Genomic DNA, 19540 nt, shown 5'->3' with positions numbered 1-19540 from the left:
GCTCTCCGAGGCAGCAAATTCCACAGATTTACAACCCTCTGAGAGAAGAAATTTCACCTCATCTCAATTTTAAATGGGCGGCCCCTTATTCTAAGATCATGCCCTCTAGTTCTAGTCTCCCCCATCAGTGGAAACATCCTCTCTGCATCCACCTTGTCAAGCCCCTCATAATCTTATACGTTTCGATAAGATCACCTCTCATTCTTCTGAATTCCAGTGAGTAGAGGCCCAACCTACTCAACCTTTCCTCATAAGTCAACCCCCTCATCCCCGGAATCAACCTAGTGAACCCTCTCTGAACTGTCTCCAAAGCAAGTATATCCTTTCGTAAATATGGAAACCAAAACTGCACTTAGTATTCCAGGTGTGGCCTCACCAATACCTTGTATAGCTGTAGCAAGAGTTCCCTGTTTTTATACTCCATCCCCTTTGCAATAAAGGCCAAGATACCATTGGCCTTCCTGATCACTTGCTGTACCTGCAACCTGTCCTTTTATGTTTCATGCACAAGTACTCCCAGTTCCTGCTGTACTGCGGCACTTTGCAATCTTTCTCCATTTAAATAATAACTTGCTCTTCGATTTTTTCTGCCAAAGTGCATGACCTCATGCATGAAGGAGGAAAGAGAGGCCGAGAGGTTGAGGGAGGGAGTTCCAGAGCTTGGGGCCTAGGCAACAGAAGGCACGGCCACCAATGGTTGAGCGATTATAATCAGGGATGCTCAAGAGGGCAGAATTAGAGGAGCGCAGACATGTCGAGGGATTGTGGCGCTGGAGGAGCTTACAGAGATAGGGAGGGGCGAGGCCTTGGCGGGATCTGAAAACAAGGATGAGAATTTTGAAATCGAGGCGTTGCTTAACTGGGAGCGAATGTAGGTCAGCGAGAACAGGGGTGATGGGTGAGCAGGACTTGGTGTGAGTTAGGACACGGGTAGCCGAGTTGGCCCTTGTTTAAGTTCTATAATAATGCCCTATTGATGTGCCTAATTACTGTGGCAGTTGTCGTGCACTGGATCAGTGCCAGGAGTTGCAAAGCGTACCTGGGGACGGTACCTGTCCACACCAAATGCAACCTCTCTCCTTTGGGAGAGCACCACCAACAAGTAAAGTTAACCTTGAAAAATGCACCCGGTTATTTACACCAGCCTTTGCCAACACATGTTGCTGTGTATGTCCTGCGATGCCCACCGGTCATACAAGGCTTTGGTGAAACAGGCACAGCTGACACAGCACAATAAACAGAATCATGGCTGAGCTGAGATGTGCTGGATCGGGGAGTTCTCCCCAGTGTCCGGGCCAATATTTATCACTCAATCAACATCATTTGCATTTATAAAGCACCTTTCATAACCACCGGACGCCTCAAAGCACTTTACAGTCAATGAAGTACTTTGGAACGGAGTCACTGTTGTAATGTGGGAAACGCGGCAGCCAATTTGCGTACAGCAAGCTCCCACAAACAGCAATGTGATAATGACCAGATTATCTGTTTTTATGATGTTGATTCAGGGATAAATACTGGACAGGACTCTGCTGTTCTTCTCCAAAATAGTGCCATGGGATCTTTTGCATCCAGCAGAGAGAGCAGACGGGGCCTCGGTTTAACGTCGTATCCGAAAGATGACACCTCCAACAGTGCAGCAGTCCCTCAGCACTGCCCTGTCAACCTAGATTTATGTGCTCAAGTCCCCGGAGTGGGACTTGAGCCCACAACCTGCTGACTCCGAGGCGAGTGTGCTAGCCACTGTTTCTGGCAGGTGCATTTCCGATCTGAGTCGTCTCCAGCTTTAAAATGACGGAAGGTGGGCAATGCTCCCCCCCTCACTTTATCTCCGGGTGCGCGGTCCCTTTAATGGGCTGCGCGGCACATTCAAAGCTTCGCGCATGCGCGATATTTCACGTGTACACTGCTTGGAGGGAACGTTGATGGTGGGTTTCTGGCAGGGGCGGGCGGTAAGCCGATTTTCACCAGCGCCCAGTTCCCACCGGGCAGTTTGAGTTAAAATAGGGACCTTGATATCGGACAGGCTGTCGGAGAATGGGAATGGCCTTTGAACCAATACAGCAGGCGGCGTGTCCCAGAGTTTACATTACTTGGAAATAATTTTAGTTCCTTTAAAAATATGTTTTTATTAACCTACTTGCATTTTAACAATTAAAAGAAAAATCTACTGGGGACGTGCTGATCAGTCAAACTCTAAAGATAACAACCCCAAGAGTATTCACATGAGCCAATAGACACAGAAAACAAAAGTGCCAGAGTCCAACCATTTCACAGAAACCATCGTACCTTCTCAGTAAAATGATCATCAGTGATAAGAAGATATTTTTTTTAAATTCACAACTTTAAAACTTACTTTGAACTTAATCTTTCATACTTTACAACTGTGGTTTATGATTAAATGCATTGAATAACTAATTTTAGATACACATGGGGGGGGGGTGAAATTGGTCCTCCCCTCCCTCCGCCCCTCCCCCCGCTAATAGCGGGAACGAGGCTCGTAGCAAACAGGCCGCCTGTTTGATGTCACGTCCCTATTTTCTGAAGCGTCCTGCCCATTGGTGGCTAGAGGCCCACCAGACTCGATTATTGCTGCGCGGGCCTCAAAATAGCCAGCCGAATCAGGCGGGAGCCCTGTTTAAATATTTAGATCGGTGTAATTAATGTATGCCCCTGTGATATGCTCACAGGTTTATAGAGCTGTTGAATTTCTAGTTGCACGTCAGTCCCACGCTCCTGATCTTTGGGCACCCTGTGCGGAGGGGAGCGGGTAGGTCCGAGGGCCTCCTCGTAGGACTGCTCCTGGGCACGGCCAAGGGTGCCATCAGCCGGTCCAGGCAGCGGGCAGTCGAGGGGGTCGTTCAGCCTGACTGCCTGCCTCTCTTCCGCGCGTACATCCGGGCCAGGGTGTCCTTGGAGATGGAGCACGCGGTGTCCACCGGTACGCTCGCGGCCTTCCGCGAGAGGTGGGCACCGGAGGGACTGGAGTGCATCATCACGCCCGGCAACCAAATTTTAATTTGATTTTATATGTTTTAAAGTTCAATTTGCTTTATTGCCGGGTTTTTAATGCCCCCCTCCCCTTTTATAGGGGGCACTTGTAAAATATATAATTTTAATGCCCCCCCAAAAAATTAAAAAAAACACAAAAAACCCCCCCAAAAAACAAAAAAAAATAAATAAAAAAAAGGGCAGTTAAAAGTGTCTGGAGTGTTCCCCAGATCGGGGGGCACTCGATTTAATGTTTAATTTGTCTCCCGCCCCGCCCCCAAAAAAGATATAGAGCTGTTGAATTGGGAATCGCTTAGCCAGTCATGTGATGTTCACAAGACTCAATAAAACCCCAGCCAGTTGGGTTCGGGGGATCTACGATGCGGCAGGTGGTTGTGAGCCTGGTGGATGAACTGGTAATGTGTAGTGTGATTGTTAAACCTTTTGCTAATAAACAAATTTGTGTTGCTATGAATTCTTAAGCAGCGAACCCATGAAGCAAATACATTACAATCGGGTTCTACGCTCGGTGTAGGACTCTGACCGTGATTTTCGTGGATCAAGGTGTGGGCGTGCGCAACACGTGGCTGGAGTGGAGCGGCCGAACAAGTGGTCCTTAACGGGAGCGTTTCCGCAGGCCGTTCCGTACATGGCAGGTATGTCTTTTTCTGTTGGGGCCCAGAGGAGGAGATGTGCTTCCACAAAAAGCACTGTCGTTCGTCCCTGCATATCCCCCCACCCCGCCACCCCCACTCGCCCGAGGATTGCCTTCCCCGATCCGTCCTGTCAGTTGGCATAGTGTGGGAGCCGGCCGATCTCCTACCCCCCTCCCTCCCCCACCCCCCTCACGCCAGATGGGCTGAGCTGTTTGGCCACATACTAACGCGGCCCGAGCGACCAGGTGGCTTTGGTTGCTGCCGTCGCTCTCGTGGCGAGATCGCACACGCAATCGGCCCGATTACCACAGCGCACCAAAATTGGCCCCATAGAAAGAAAGACTTGCATTTATATAGCGCCTTTCACGACCACCGGACGTCTCAAAGCACTTTACAGCCAATGAAGTACTTTTGGAATGTAGTCGCTGTTGTAATGTGGGAAATGCGGCAGCCAATTTGCGCACAGCAAGCTCCCACAAACAGCAATGTGATAATGACCGGACAAACTGTTTCAAAAAAAATGTTGATTGAGGGATAAATATTGGCCAGGACATGTGGGATAGCTCCCCTGCTCTTCTTTGCAATACTGCCATGGGATCATTTACGTCTGCCTGAGAGTGGCCTCGGTTTAATGTCTCATCCGAAAGACGGCACCTCCGACAATGCAGCACACCCTCCATAGACTCAAGTGTATTCTCAGCCACAAGGATGAACCGATCAGCTTCCCTGATGACTGCATCAAGACAGGCACCACATTATGTCGTCTAATCCATGTTAATCGTAGATCCCTGGTTCGATTATCAGACCGTGGAGTTCTGCTGAAGTAGCAGTAGGGATGATAAGAGCATAAGAACATAAGAAATAGGAACAGGAGTAGGCCATACGGCCCCTCGAGCCCGCTCCGCCATTCAATAAGATCATGGCTGATCGGATCATGGACTCAGGTCCACTTCCCCGCCCGCTCCCCATAACCCCTTATTCCCTTATCGTTTAAGAAACTGTCTATTTCTGTCTTAAATTTATTCAATGTCCCAGCTTCCACAGCTCTCTGAGGCAGCGAATTCCACAGATTTACAATCCTCAGAAAAAATTTCTCATCCAAGTTTTAAATGGGCAGCCCCTTATTCTAAGATCATGCCCTCTAGTTCTAGTCTCCCCCATCAGTGGAAGCATCCTCTCTGCATCCACCTTCTCAAGCCCCCTCATAATATTTATGGAGGCAAATGCAGCAAACCATTCTGTGCCAATAATGTTCCATGAAGGGAAATTAAATGAGTGAGGAGCACGTTTGCACAAAAATCACCAGCGCTCCCCTCAACGATCAGTGCGTAGGCTGGTCATCGCCTCGGTCAAACAGGGGATGCATCCACCCACTTGTAGTTCAAAATAGCAATCGGGACCCTGATTTGCATATTTAAACATCCTCACATGTGGAACAGAAGGGTGTGCTATTTGTCCATTTGCAGGCTTGCTTTGGGCATTCAAGAACATAAGAACATAAGAAATAGGCCATATGGCCCCTCGAGTAGGGCATACGGCCCCTCGAGCCTGCTCCGCCATTCAATACGATCATGGCTGATCTGATCATGGACTCAGGTCCACTTCCCCGCCCGCTCCCCATAACCCCTTATCCCCTTATCGTTTAAGAAACTGTCTATTTCTGTCTTAAATTTAATCAATGTCCCAGCTTTCACAATTCCTCAGATTTACAACCCACTGAGAGAAGAAATTTCTCCTCATCTCTGTTTTAAATGGGTGGCCCATTATTCTAAGATCATGCCCTCTAGTCCTAGTCTACCCCATCAGTGGAAACATCCCCGGAATCAACCGAGTGAACCTTCCCTGCACTGCCTCCAAAGCAAGTATATCCTTTCGTAAATATGGAAACCAAAACTGCACACAGTATTCCAGATGTGGCCTCACCAATACCTTATATAGCTGTAGCAAGACTGCCCTGCTTTTATACTCCATCCCCTTTGCAATAAAAGCCAAGATATCATTGGCCTTCCTGATCACTTGCTGTACCTGCAGACTATCCTTTTGTGTTTCATGTACAAGTACCCCCAGGTCCCGCTGTACTGCGGCACTTTGCAATCTTTCTCTATTTAAATAATAACTTGCTCTTTGATTTTTTTCTGCCAAAGTGCATGACCTTACACTTATACTCCATCTGCCAAATTTTTGCCCACTCACTTAGCCTGTCTATGTCCTTTTGCAGATTTTTTGTGTCCTCCTCACACATTGCTTTTCCTCCCATCTTTGTATCATCAGCAAACTTGGCTATGTTACACTCATCCCCTCTTCCAAGTCGTTAATATAGATTGTAAAAAGTTGAGGTCCCAGCACTGATCCCTGCGGCACCCCACTAGTTACTGGTTGCCAACCAGAGAATGAACCATTTATCCCGATTCTCTGTTCTCTGTTCATTAGCCAATCCTCTATCCATGCTAATATATTATTCCCAACCCCTTGAACTTATCTTGTGCAATAACCTTTTATGTGACACCTTTGTCAAATGCCTTCTGAAAGTCCAAATACACCACATCCACTTGTTCCCCTTTATCCACTCTGTTCGTTACATCCTCAAAGAACTCCAGCAAATTTGTCAAACATGACTTCCCCTTCATAAATCCATGCTGACTCTGCCTGACCGAATTTTGCTTTTCCAAACGTCCTGCCACTGCTTCTTTAATAATGGAGTCCAACATTTTCCCAACCACAGATGTTAGGCTAACTGGTCTATAGTTTCCTGCTTTTTGTCTCCCTCCTTTTTTAAATAGGTGCGTTACATTTGCAGTTTTCTAATCTGCTGGGACCTCCCCAGAATCCAGGGAACTTTGGTAAATTACAACCAATGCATCCATAATCCCTGCCATGACTTCTCTTAAGACCGTAGGATGCAAGCCATCAGGTCTATTGGGCCTCAGAACGGGAAAATCAGCCCAGGTTCGTGAACTTGATTACTCTCCAGGGACCCCTCTGGAAAATGTATATGGGTGGACTTTGGAAGCAGACAGGATAAGGTTTGTTCAAACTGCCTGCTAACCCCCACTGTCCAGCCTTGAAGATGAAGATTGCATTAATTTCTCGACTTGGTGAGCGAGCCTGGTGCCAACAGAACAGATCCATATCCCTTTTAGAGTCAATGAGGAAAGAGAAACGTTGGGATAAACCCCTCCTGAACTGTTGTGTGATGGTAACTCTAACCTGTTCTGACGAAGGGTCACAGACCTGAAACGTTAACACTGTTTCTCTCCAGATGCTGCCTGGCCCGTTGATATTTCCAGCATTTTCTGTTTGTATCACAGATTCCAGCATCCGCAGTATTTTGCTTTCATATATATATCATCATAGGCGGTCCCTTGTATCGAGGATGACTTGCTTCCACGCCAAAAAGGAATGAGTTCACAGGTGTTTCAATGAAGGACCTAATATTCCAGATCCCGAACTACATCCTGAAGGGTGGAAGATGCCTGTGCGTGGATTTTTTTAACATGGGGTGGCCGTTGCACACCAGCCACCACACGGGCTTGACAGAGCGAGGTCTTGGTCCAGTGGCAAGGGGCCATAAAAGGAGCGGTGAGTGGCGGCCTGGAGCAGCGCGGTGGCGTACCACGGCAAGGTACAGCGCGAGCTGGTGCAGGAGGGCGATGGCAGCGAAGAGTGACGTCATCAAGGTCCAGGTCGGTGATTGGAGCAGGTACAGCAGGAGCGGCGAGGTCGGGGCGAAGGAGCGGCGAGAGATTGTAGAGGGATATATACACATAGACACACACACACACACACACACACGCAGCTACACATATTTCTGTTTGAACGGCTATTCCTCGACCTGAGGTTCCAGCCCAAACTGTTAACCTATCTTTTCCCTTACAGGGGCTGACAGGCTGGAATTGGTTGACGAAAAGGTTAAAATAAATAAGAAAAACTGACAATGATGAAAATCGGCATTAGAAGCAGGTCATTTAGCCTCCGAAGGGGAGAAGACGAGTTCTGGGGAAGGGTCTCACCCAAAATGATAACCTCCCTTTCGTGCATCTTCTCGGTTTATGAAAGTACCCCCACCTTCCCCCCCCCCACCTCCGCTCCCCCCTCCGCCCCCAGGAGCTATTAAACTGAACAGTTTCTCTTGCTTTGAGGACTCACATTGTGAAATTCGTGATGAAGGCTCCCTTGGGAATCTGTACGTTGAACACCACGTTCTGTGCACTCGATTCCTTGTTCACTACCTTCGTGCTGAAGGCGGTTTCAGCAAAGCGTGAGGTGATAATGGATTTAACCTTGTAGCTGTGAATGATGATGTGCCCGTCAGTGAGATCCTATTTGATAAAGCAAAGGGTTGTAACAAGCAGATTGTTATTCTGTAACTCAGGACATTACCTGTAAAATTTTAAAATTAAAGTAAAATACTTTCTCTCTGGAGAATGGAAGATTTTTCAACCTTTGGCACCAATCTCACGTTGAGAACAAGATCAGGAATAGAAGAACGGAGGAGATGCAGTGAAAAGCTGTAACCTTTCTGGCCAATTGGTAGCCTCGTGCCCTCAGGAGAGCATCCTCTGCTGCTCCTGGGGAGTTCTATCTCTTCCCAGACCAGCTCCTCCATACGCACTTTCTAAATGAGATTCCCAACTAGTGCCAGGTTGTGGGTGTTTAGTATCGTAGCCCTGTACCCAGTGAATTAGAGTGGGCCAAGCTCAGTTGGCATAGCAGGAAATTTTCATCTCAACAAGTTTGGCCCAGACTTGGACCTTGGTCCCAGAGGTCAAAAGATCGACCCTGGATTTTAACAGCTGGCGGATTTCCGGGCGGGAAAATGCACGAGCGAGTTAATTTCCTGCCCGCGGCAGCATGAGACCCAGTTGATTTTAACAACAGGGCCTCACTTAAATTCCACCAGACCAACATCCCAACGTCCCAGGTGGGAAGCCGGCGGGAAGCAATGGAAAATTGTACGGAGGGCCGGAGGATGCCGGCGACGGGTAAATCGAGGGACTGGCCGCAGGGCAGTTCCACAGGGTCCTGTGATCGGGGGGGGGGGGGGGGGGGGGCGGGCAGTGGGGGGTGGCTGGAGATGCGATGACGGCAGGTAAGGTCTCAGTTTTCCCAGCAAGTCCTGGTGGAGCACATCTGCTCCTCTTGGCCCCACAAGGAAAGTTAAGCAGTTTAAATAAAGAAAATAATGGCCCTTTTGGCCTTTTCTGGCCCCGCTTCTCTTCGCTGGTGGGAAGCTCACTGAGGCCGCTAGTAAAAATTACAGTCAGGTTCCAATGATGTCACTGGAACCCATTAGCTGTGATGGGTGTCCTTACCGCCTGCTCGGTTGAGCAGGTTAAAATGCACACCTATCAGCGCCCGGCTGCTCCAGGGTGGGTAAATAACTTGCGTGGATGTCTCCGCAAGATCCTTCAAATCCCCTGGGAGGACAGACGCACCCAACGTTAGCGTCCTCGACCAGGCCAACATCCCCAGCATCGAAGCACTGACCACACTTGATAAGCTCCGCTGGGCAGGCCACATCGTTCGCATGCCTGACACGAGACTCCCAAAGCAAGCGCTCTACTCGGAACTCCTTCATGGCAAACGAGCCAAAGGTGGGCAGAGGAAACGTTACAGGGACACCCTCAAAGCCTCCCTGATAAAGTGCAACATCCCCACCGACACCTGGGAGTCCCTGGCCAAAGACTGCCCCAAGTGGAGGAAGAGCATCCGGGAGGGCGCTGAGCACCTCGAGTCTCGTCGCCGAGAGCATGCAGAAACCAAGCGCAGGCAGCGGAAGGAGCGTGCGGCAAACCAGTCCCACCCTCCCTTACCCTCAACGACTATCTGTCCCACCTGTGACAGGGACTGTGGTTCTCGTATCGGACTGTTCAGCCACCTAAGGACTCATTTTAAGAGTGGAAGCAAGTCTTCCTCGTCTCCGAGGGACTGCCTATGGTGATGATGATGACATGCTCGGTTTCTGCCAGATTCATTCATTCATTTACTCACCCATGCATCCACCCATTCATTCATCAAAACTATCTCCTGATCTCTGAACGAGGCACCCGATTTAAACAATCTGGCTGGAAATAACCAATTGCACATATGCGATCAGGGAGAAAACTGTGGTGAGGAGTTATTTAGACTTTTTCAAGGACCCACCAACCTTTCAGTAAAGAACCACCGTCAGTGACAGTGAGCAACTTGTGAAACCCGTACATATAAATTATTTACAAAAGTAACTTGCCAGTAAAAGGGACAGACGTCAATAACCTACTAGTCATGTAAACATCACGATCAGTAGATAGATAATGGTTAAATGGGTCAGCTATTTCAAACACTAAATCATAACAAAAAAAGAGTGACCCCACCTCCTCCTCCTCCTCCTCCTTCTCGCTGCTGTCATCGCTTCTCTGCCAAATACAGAAATAAAACAACATTAAAATAATGGTTTCTTCACGTGTAGAAAATTTAACTCATTCATGCCATTGTATTATTTGAATTAAGCCAAGTATTAAAAAAGATCCGTTTTTTTATTTGTCAACAATATTTGTCCTTCACAGATGAACCCTCGAAGTTAGGGAGGTTTTACAATATCGCATTAGTTTTGCTGATTCCGTTCTATGGATTAAAATGCTATGATGCTGGAGCACTGGGCTCATGATTCAAAGACCGAAGTTGACATTTGCGTTCAAACTTTCTGCGAGGGTGGGGCTTTGTCAGTCTTGACCAGGCTGAATTGGCAGAAGGCTCCTTTTCTGAAGCACCCAAGTGCATCTCTCAGGTCGATAACCAGGACGTGGCTTTGGCAACGTACAGGGACGCAATGGCTGGCTTGGTCTAAACCACTTCTCAGCCAGTTTACCATGAAGAAAAGACCACAGTCCCTGCTTCTGCAATAGTGTTAGGCCAAACCATCCTGGAAATAATACCAGTGAGTTGACGACGCACACTTTTATTAATGTGCAAATCGGCCATCAAGTTCAGGGGTACGTCGTGACTTGCAAATCTCTGGAACTTGTGGGGCGATTTACGCTGCTCCGCCACTTGCTTCGTATAAACGGCATCTCGCTTTTGGCCTTCCCGTTATTGTTAAGAACTAGCTGGATTGGCACAATAATTGTCCACTGAACTTGCCGCAGAAAGTTAGATAATGGCAACATAGTGGTTATGTTACCATTACCTAACTCCTATCAACAAGAGCAGGCATTGACGACGAAATTCAACACCACCCCCAGTGCACCAGTACAGCCTTCGGCCGCCTGAGGAAAAGAGTGTTTGAAGACCAGGCCCTCAAAACTGCCTCCAAGCTCATGGTCTACAGGGCTGTAGTAATACCCGCCCTCCTGTACGGCTCAGAAGCATGGACCATGTAGAGTAGACACCTTAAGTCGCTGGAGAAATATCACCAATGATGTCTCCACAAGATCCTACAAATCCCCTGGGAGGACAGACACACTAACATTAGCGTCCTCGACCAGGCCAACATCCCCAGCATTGAAGCACTGACCACACTTGATCAGCTCCATTGGGCAGGCCACATAGTTCGCATGCCAGACACGAGACTCCCAAAGCAAGCGCTCTACTCGGAACTCCTTCATGGCAAACAAGCCAAAGGTGGCCAGTGGAAACATTACAAGGACACCCTCAAAGCCTCCCTGATAAAGTGCGACATCCCCACCGACACCTGGGAGTCCCTGGTCAAAGACCGCCCTAAGTGGAGGAACTGCATCCGGGAGGATGCCGAGCACCTCGAGTCTCAATGCCGAGAGCATGCAGAAATCAAGCACACGCAGCGAAAAGAGCATGCGGCAAACCAGTCCCACCCACCCGTCCCTCAACGACTATCTGTCCCACCTGTGACAGAGTCTGTGGCTCTCGTATTGGACTGTTCAGCCACCTAAGGTCTCATTTCAAGAGTGGAAGCAAGTCTTCCTCAATTCTGAGGGACTGCCTATGATGATGATGATGAGGTTATGTTACTGGACTAGTAATCCAACAGCCTGGACTAATGATCCCGAGACGTGAGTTCAAATTCCAGGCGGGGAATTTAAATTCAGTTAATTATATTTCAGTCAATAAATTAAAAAAAAGCTCGTGTCAGTAATGGTGACCATGAAACTACCAGATTGTAGTAAACACCCATCTGGTTCACTGATGTCCATTAGGGAAGGAAATCTGTCACCCTTACCCGGTCTGGGTCTATATGTGACTCCAAACCCACAGCAATGTGGTTGACTCTTAACTGCCATCTGAAATGGCCCAGCGAGACACTCAGTTGTACCAAACTGCCGCAAAAAACAGCAGTTCAAGAAGGCGGCTCACCAGCTCCTTTTCAAGGGTAATTAGGGATGGGCAATAAATGTTGGCCTTGCCGGCGACGCCCATATCCCATGAGCGAATAAATAAAATAAATTAACAGTGTAATACCCTTTAAATGATGTGATAATTTAATGAAATGCCAGTCAATCTCTCCGGCCTAGAAAGGGAACAATTTAAACTGTTGAGTTTCATTCCTGTATATTGTCAATTCTTAAGAGATTTGAAAAATTTCAAATTTTAAACTTTAACATTTTTTCTTCATTGTCCATTCTTTTTTCTCTCTCTCTCTTAATCCAATCTTTCTTTCCCTCTCTTTATTTCTCTTTCTGTGCCTGATTTCTAATTAACCCCCATCTCCATCTTTCTCTGTTTCTTTCTCAATTCTTAAATCTCATTAGTGAAGGAGATACACTGTCAGTCCTGTCATTCACTGAAGTCCCAGGTGCCCGTTTGCCCTCGCCGTTATCAGTTTGCACTTCCAGGAAGTTAGGGCGCAAATTATATTCGCGCTGAAAAGTGCAGGAAGAAAGTCTAACTTATGGCGCACAACGCAAACTGCCCTGCTCTAGCAATCTCTGGCCCATTTTGTTTGTGGTGATGGTGATTTAAGACCAGCGAAGCCTGTTTTAGGCTGTGGACTTGAGCACATAAATCTAGGCTGACACTCCCAGTGCAATGCTGAGGGAGTGCCGTACTGTCGGAGGTGCCGTCTTTCGGATGAGACGTTAAACTGAGGCTCTCTCAAGTGGACGAAAAAGATCCCATGGCACTATTACGAAGAAGAGCAGGGGCGTTATCCCCGGTGTCCTGGTCAATATTTAACCCTCAATCAACATCACAAAACAAATTATCGGGTCATTATCATATTGCTGTTTGTGGGAGCTTGCTGTGCGTAAATTGGCTGCTGCGTTTCCTACATTACAACAGTGATTACACTCCAAAAGCACTTAATTGGCTGTAAAGCGCTTTGAGACATCTGTTGGTCATGAAAGGCGCTATATAAATGCAAGTCTTTCTTCTCTTTTCTCATCTGTCAACAATTGTCCAAACTAACTTCACTCAGAGCTCTTAACCGACAACAGAGGAGACTTTCATTCCAAAGTTTTCAATTCAGATTCAAACCCTTATCTCTGAGATACACGCTATTCTAGTTCACAGTTGTCAAAAACAACATTGGCTATTTGCATTTGTCCTGTTTTCCTCCTCTCTATCTGTCCATCGGCAAGGCCGTAAACCCTCACATATCTTTGATAAATCACATCAGTCAACCAACAGTTAGAGCATCCGGGAGGGCGTTGAGCACCTCGAGTCTTGTCGCCGAGAGCATGCAGAAACCAAGCGCAGGCAGCGGAAGGAGCGTGCCGCAAACCAGACTCCCCACCCACCCTTTCCTTCAACCACTGTCTGTCCCACCTGTGACAGAGACTGTAATTCCCGTATTGGACTGTTCAGTCACCTGAGAACTCACTTTTAGAATGGAAGCAAGTCTTCCTCGATTTCGAGGGACTGCCTATGATGATGATGAGACACGTCGCAAAGTCTGGAAGCCGAACGGATTGCGTACGTGCACAAAAGAAAAAAAAAGTTACGCATAACTGAAATCACAAAACTTTGCTTTTCCTGTTTCAGGAACACAGCAAGAATCTGCATTCTCTCTTGACCTACATCAAACAGAGTTAAACATTGACAACTTGGATGTGTTATCTGGGAATCAAAACTGACATTTTCACTGCAATGAGGAATTAACCTTCTTAACACTTTTCCCATTCATCAATGCAAGCTGAAGTGTGGACCTTTGAAGATCCTGTTAAGATATGAATATACTGCTTCTCCTTAATATTAGTTGATTCATATTCATGTTACACACTTCGCCCTTAACTGAAGGAAAGTTAACAAAATAAAGATATGGCAATTTTTTGTGTTCATAAAGTTACAGGCTGTTGGTGTTGGATAATAGAGTACGTTTTCCCACTTGATTCCCATTTCCCTCATCGAGCAATCACTCCCAGGTTAGATACAGAAAAGGACAAATGCTGAGCACAAATCTTTTACTCTCCCTAGCAACGTGCCTGACTGCACAGCTTAGTTCAGCACCCATGGAGAACATTATTTCATTTCCAGTATTACCCTCTATCTTGCCCTCTGACAAGATTATTAACTTTAGAGCTAATTTGTACAAAATTATGGAGCTATTTATGTCTGTAAATAAATTCACTAGGAACTGGGTTCAGACTACACAAACTCCTTGTACTTAAGTGTGGCTCAGTGAGTGGCATTTGTGCCTTTGAGTCAGATGACTGTGGGTTCAAGTCTTGCTCCAGTGACTTGAACACAAAAAAATCTAGGCTGATACTCCCAGAGCAGTATTGAGGGAGGACTGCACTGTCAGAGGTGCCATCTTTTGGAAGTGCTGTTAAACTGAGACCCCTCTCTGCTTTCTCAAGTGGATGTAAAAGATCCCAAGATGCTAATTTGAATATTTGATCCAATTTGTCCCATCCCCTGCTTGTTCCCTATAGGCTTGCAAACCTTTCCCCCCTGCCCTCCCCCAGTGTGTGTTATATTTATCTGTGTTTATTCATGGGACAATGGGGAATCAGCATAGATGGGATTCTCTCATCCTTCCCTGGCATTAAACCGCAATTTCAGATGAAATGGACTGACCAAATGCCACACGGCTATATAGTATCATGGAGAATGTAACAGAATTTTCCACAGAAAATATCTTTCAAGGGTCTTCGCATTTTGAACGAGAGATGCCTTCGATGTTAAGTTGGCATAATCAGATGGCTGGGCCGACATGCGGTTTTCTTTGGAGGGGACCATTCTTTTTGCTGGGTGTGCTGCTGTCACCGGGAGGTTGATTTAACGACAAGTTTGGTATCCTGTGAGACGGCAAGAGCTAAGATCATGTAATAGGGTGGACCGCGAGAAGGCTGTCATCATCCACGTGTTACACCGGAAGCTTTGGCCTGGATATCCAACGTGGATATTGACATTTGATTTGGTTTGCTGCTTCCAAACGAAAGAAGACGACAGAATATATCTACAGCATAAAGCCAATATGCTGTCCAAATCATTACAGAAACATTGATTGCGTTTATGAACTCAAACAAGATATATGACCAGGCTCTGTAATTTACAGACAAGTAAATTATCAGTGAATTAGGCCAACTTAACACTCGCTCTTCAGCCCTATGAATTATCGACCTGCCCTCCTTCAGAGGTTATTTTCAATGAACAACGCAGTTATTATATATTTGGTAAGAAAAATGATTGTGCCATTTGAATAAAATCAAAATCAATTTACATTTTGAATGTGCACCTAGACAGAATCAAATATTTGTCCAAAAAATTCATTAAATTTAATTTATATAAATGTATAAATCCAGAGGAAGACAAATAAATCACGCTGTCTGAAATCACGGGTTCTAAAGCAACGATCTTCTTCAGAAGCTGCTGCACCAGCTCATTCCCATCATTAAACCATTCCAATTATCCCTGAAGGCCCAGCGAGGCTATGTTGGTCTCCACGTCTCTCCTAAGTTAATTAATTTCAGCGAGGGTGGCGGCAAGGGGTACATACAACCATTGCTTCGAGTGGCTTTCAGTCAGGAGGCGAACTAGTCAGACAGAGTTCCTGCTCCTGATCTTCATCCAGCGACCTCTCCTGGAGGCACATGCATGTGGTGTTGGGGTGTTGGCTGAGAAGTGACGCAGCTGCAATTGAATAACCCGCTGATGCTCATCATCAAAGGCCACACATTAGCAAGATTGTAAGAGTGAGCTGATAGCACTCGGGGAACTGTACAGCAGCACGAGTCAGCCTTGGCTCAGCCGTAGCCCTCTCGCTACGAGTCAAAGAAGAGCACGGGAGTTCTCCCCGGCGTCCCGGCTAATATTTATCCCTCGACCAACATCACTTAAAGCAAAAAGGGTGATCTGGCCATTCGATTGCCTGGATGGGTCGGAGAGAAATTTTCCCAGATTTATTTCCCCAATTGGCCTGGGTTTTTATCTGTTTTTTTTTTGCCTCTCCCAGGGGATCGCATGGCAAGGGGTGTCGCGGTTGTGTTGGGCGGACTGGTTGGGCTGGGTGCTCTTTACTTTTCCGCCGTTGTTCATTGTTCATAGGTTTATATGTGGCCTTCAGGGCTGCTGACCCAGGGCCGTGTGGCTCTTTGTCGGCCGGCGCGGACACGATGGGCTGAAATGGCCTCCTTCTGCGCTGTAAATTTCTATGTTTCTATTAACTTATTACGGTTTGTAGGACCTTGCTGTACATAAATTTGCTGCTGCGTTTCCCTACATTGACTACACTTCAACAGTACTTCATTGGCTGTAAAGCACTTTGGGACGTCCTGAGGTCATGAAAGGCGTTATATCAATGCAAGTTCTTTCTTTCTTATGAATCAACACCTTGTAGCAAGCAGGGGGTAAAGGATAGGAACATTGAAAAGATACAGAAACACCCTACTAGACACACACTACTAACCTGTCGTGGAAACGAATGTAATTTTACTTTTTATGTTCTTAGTGGACATCTGGGAGGAATGATTTCCCTGGTGCCTGTGTGTAGCCATATCATAATTATATTCTTTTTAAAAGCAAAGTGTCAGCCAGTGGCTCAGTGGGTAGCACTCTTGCCTCTCAGCCAGAAAGTTGTGGGTTCAAATCCCACTCCAGGGACTTGAGGCTGTAAATCTCGGCTAATGCTCCAGTGCAGTGCTGAGGGCGTGCTGCACTGTCAGAGGTGCTGTCTCTCAGATGAAATGTTAAACCGAGGCCCGTTCTGCTTTCTTAAGTGGATGTGAAAGATCCCATGGCAAAATTTAGAAGAAGAGCAGGGGAGTTATCCCTGGTGTCCTGGGCCAATATTTATCCCTCAAATCAACATTGTTAAGACAGATTATCTGGTCATTATCACATTGCTGTTTGTGGGAGCTTGCTGTGCACAAATTGGCTGCTGTGTTTCCTACATTACAACAGTGTCTACACTCCAAAAGTATTTCCTTAGTTGTAAAGCGCTTTGAGATGTCTGGTGGTCATGCAATGCGCTATATAAATGCAAGTTTTTCTTTTGAAAGCATTCCGATGTAACTGCACACTGTGGCACTGAGCCATTATCCTCCTCAGAGAGTTAATGAAAATCTTTGAACTGCATCAGACATTTTTTAACTTCCTGAGTGATTAGTGCACTCAACTTCAGCAGATATTGATCCACCCAGACACTTCAGATGCCAATATAGTAAGCGCCTGTCATAATGAAATGATTGAGCCATACCTTATGCCGTCTTTCGTAAGTGTTTATGTTTGCAGGAGGACCATCTTTAACCTCACCAGGCACAGGAACTGCAATGTGCTGGTACAGAAAGAAGTAAGTTTGTTATTGAGGTCGAGCAACAACATGGGTCTTTCATTAATTAAGGTCAGGTCCCATGAACACATTGTTAATTTAATATCACAACTATAGTACAGCATGGTTGGACTTCAGCACACAGCAAAATGTATTTTTGTGATATGCTATTTGCTTGATAGGACCCAGGCCGTTGCATATTTATGCACCCTTCTCCTGCCCGTAGCAAGAACCTCCCAAAGTCGGGGGGTTAAATTGGCAGCTATGTTGCCTCTATTTCAACACCCAGAGGTAACGTCTGTCCATCTTGGAGGCGAGCATACCTCAGTGGAATTTGGAGAAGAAATCGGACCTGTATGCCACTACCCTGCTCTATAAAGCTCCAATTTTAGCCCCCCCAAGCCCAACGAGAATGGGGAAGGTGGTGGGGTGGGGCGGGGGGGGGGGCGTGGGGGGGAGGGAGTGGGGCGGGGGGGTGGGGGGTGGTGTGAAAGGTTCTGGATCAATGCAAGTTCTTTCTTTCTGATGAGTCAACGCCTTGTAGAAATGGGTTGTCCCTCCTGGGGATAAAGTTAGAAGTATTTCTAAAGCTAAAAAAAGAAGTGAAACGTTTTTACACCCATTCACTTCAGTGGATGAAAATGGAAGGCTGGTGATTGCAGAAGTGGAAAGCCCTAGCCTACAGTGTCTCAAATATATTATTTCCCATTTGTATCCAGTATAGGGTCTGGGCATGTGGACTAAATTGGATAGTGATTCCCTTATTTGCAATTTCATTTTAATTTTCCCCCCACTTTTCCACTCCCAGCGCAAACAGCGGGCTGGAAAACTTGCTCGAAACCCTCTCCGTTGTTGCTCTTTGACTCACTCGCCCTCTGATTTCCCTTCCCGATCCATGCCAAGCCATCATTTCTGCCTGGATTTAGCTCATGCTTAAATTAAATGACATCCTGATGGCTCAGAGGTTGGCCTGTGTGAAAATAAAATATCCAGCGTTGAATTGTGGCACTCCTGATGAACAGCCAGTCTCCAAGGTGATCTCTTTTACTGAGCCAAAATAGCGAGGCATCAAATCATATCCGATTACCTGCTCGCGGCCTCTCTGTTAATGGCCCTAGTTGGATGCAGCACGGGATACAACCTTTCAATCCACTACATGGTATCAGAGTGGATAACATCACAAAGCCCCGTCCAAGGCTGTCGGATGTACCACAAGTGCCTGGTACAACATGCTTTCTGAGGTGTGTCCACCATAGGTACATACGGATATACGAAATAGGCCATACGGTCCTTCGATCCTGCTCCACCACAAAACAAAATGTAATTGCAGGAGCCCATGACAAACCCCAGGCACCTCAGGAATAAAAAATATAACGCGATCCAATAATATATATTTATTTGATTATTTTAGTATTTTGTTGCTATGATACAAACAAGTTATTGCAAAATGACCTTAATCAAAGTAATATTGGATTATGGGTACAATGTCCCTTTAAGACACTGCATCCTCACTTAAAGCAAAATTCTCTACCACAGAAGGCTGTGGAGGCCAAGTCATTGAATATATTTAAGAGGGAGATGGATAGATTTCTAGACACAAAAGACATCAAGGGGTATGGGGGAAAAGTGGGAATATGGTGTTGAGATAGATGATTAGCCATGATCATATTGAATGGCGGTGCAGACTCGAAGGGCCGAATGGCCTACTACTGCTCCTATGTTCTAAAAATAGTCATAGAGAAAAGGCTTCATTTATGTACCTTCTAGTTTTGTAAAATTAATTCAGATCGCAGCGAGCCCATGGAACCTTTAAGCTTGCTGTGTTCAATTCACAATTAAAGCTTTTCAGAACATGAAACAAAATGTGCAAACACGGCACCAAGCACTTACACTCAGATCGGAAAAGTCGCCTGCAATAAATTCAAGACTTCGTATCTCAGGGATGGCCAAGAGACAGATGAAGAGGACAAGGTGTTTCATGTTGCCTGATGCTCCCACACCGATGCTGCCGACACCACACATACTTAGAACTATTCAGGCAAAAACCAACAGGGAAAGTTACATTTGAAGTTCCTTCCTTGAGTCCACTGAATACTTTGCCCTGAGATACGGTCAATATTTGCACTGAGTATGTTACCAAACTTGCAAATAGGCCGTGGAGGTTGTGTAAACAGAATGCTGTTCTCTGGACCTTTGGATGATAACCGCTGAAAACCTGATGATCTAGTTTTTC

General features: G+C 46.4%; 1 protein-coding gene across 1 annotated transcript in view; it reads right to left on the bottom strand.

Moving 5' to 3' along the window:
- itih2 (inter-alpha-trypsin inhibitor heavy chain 2) overlaps positions 1-19329 on the bottom strand; it is an 81460-nt gene extending 62131 nt beyond the window's left edge. Inside the window, exons 1-4 of the mRNA XM_070898377.1 lie at positions 19198-19329; positions 17236-17313; positions 10001-10042; positions 7794-7966 (exon numbers count right to left, since the gene is read on the bottom strand). Coding sequence (XP_070754478.1) covers positions 7794-7966; positions 10001-10042; positions 17236-17313; positions 19198-19329 — 425 coding nt within the window. The remainder of the gene's footprint in view (positions 1-7793; positions 7967-10000; positions 10043-17235; positions 17314-19197) is intronic.
- Positions 19330-19540: the final 211 nt, after the last annotated feature.

Source organism: Pristiophorus japonicus, chromosome 13 (assembly GCF_044704955.1).
Source record: "Pristiophorus japonicus isolate sPriJap1 chromosome 13, sPriJap1.hap1, whole genome shotgun sequence".
Taxonomy (NCBI): domain Eukaryota; kingdom Metazoa; phylum Chordata; class Chondrichthyes; family Pristiophoridae; genus Pristiophorus; species Pristiophorus japonicus.
This window is presented reverse-complemented; position numbering and strand designations above follow the sequence as displayed.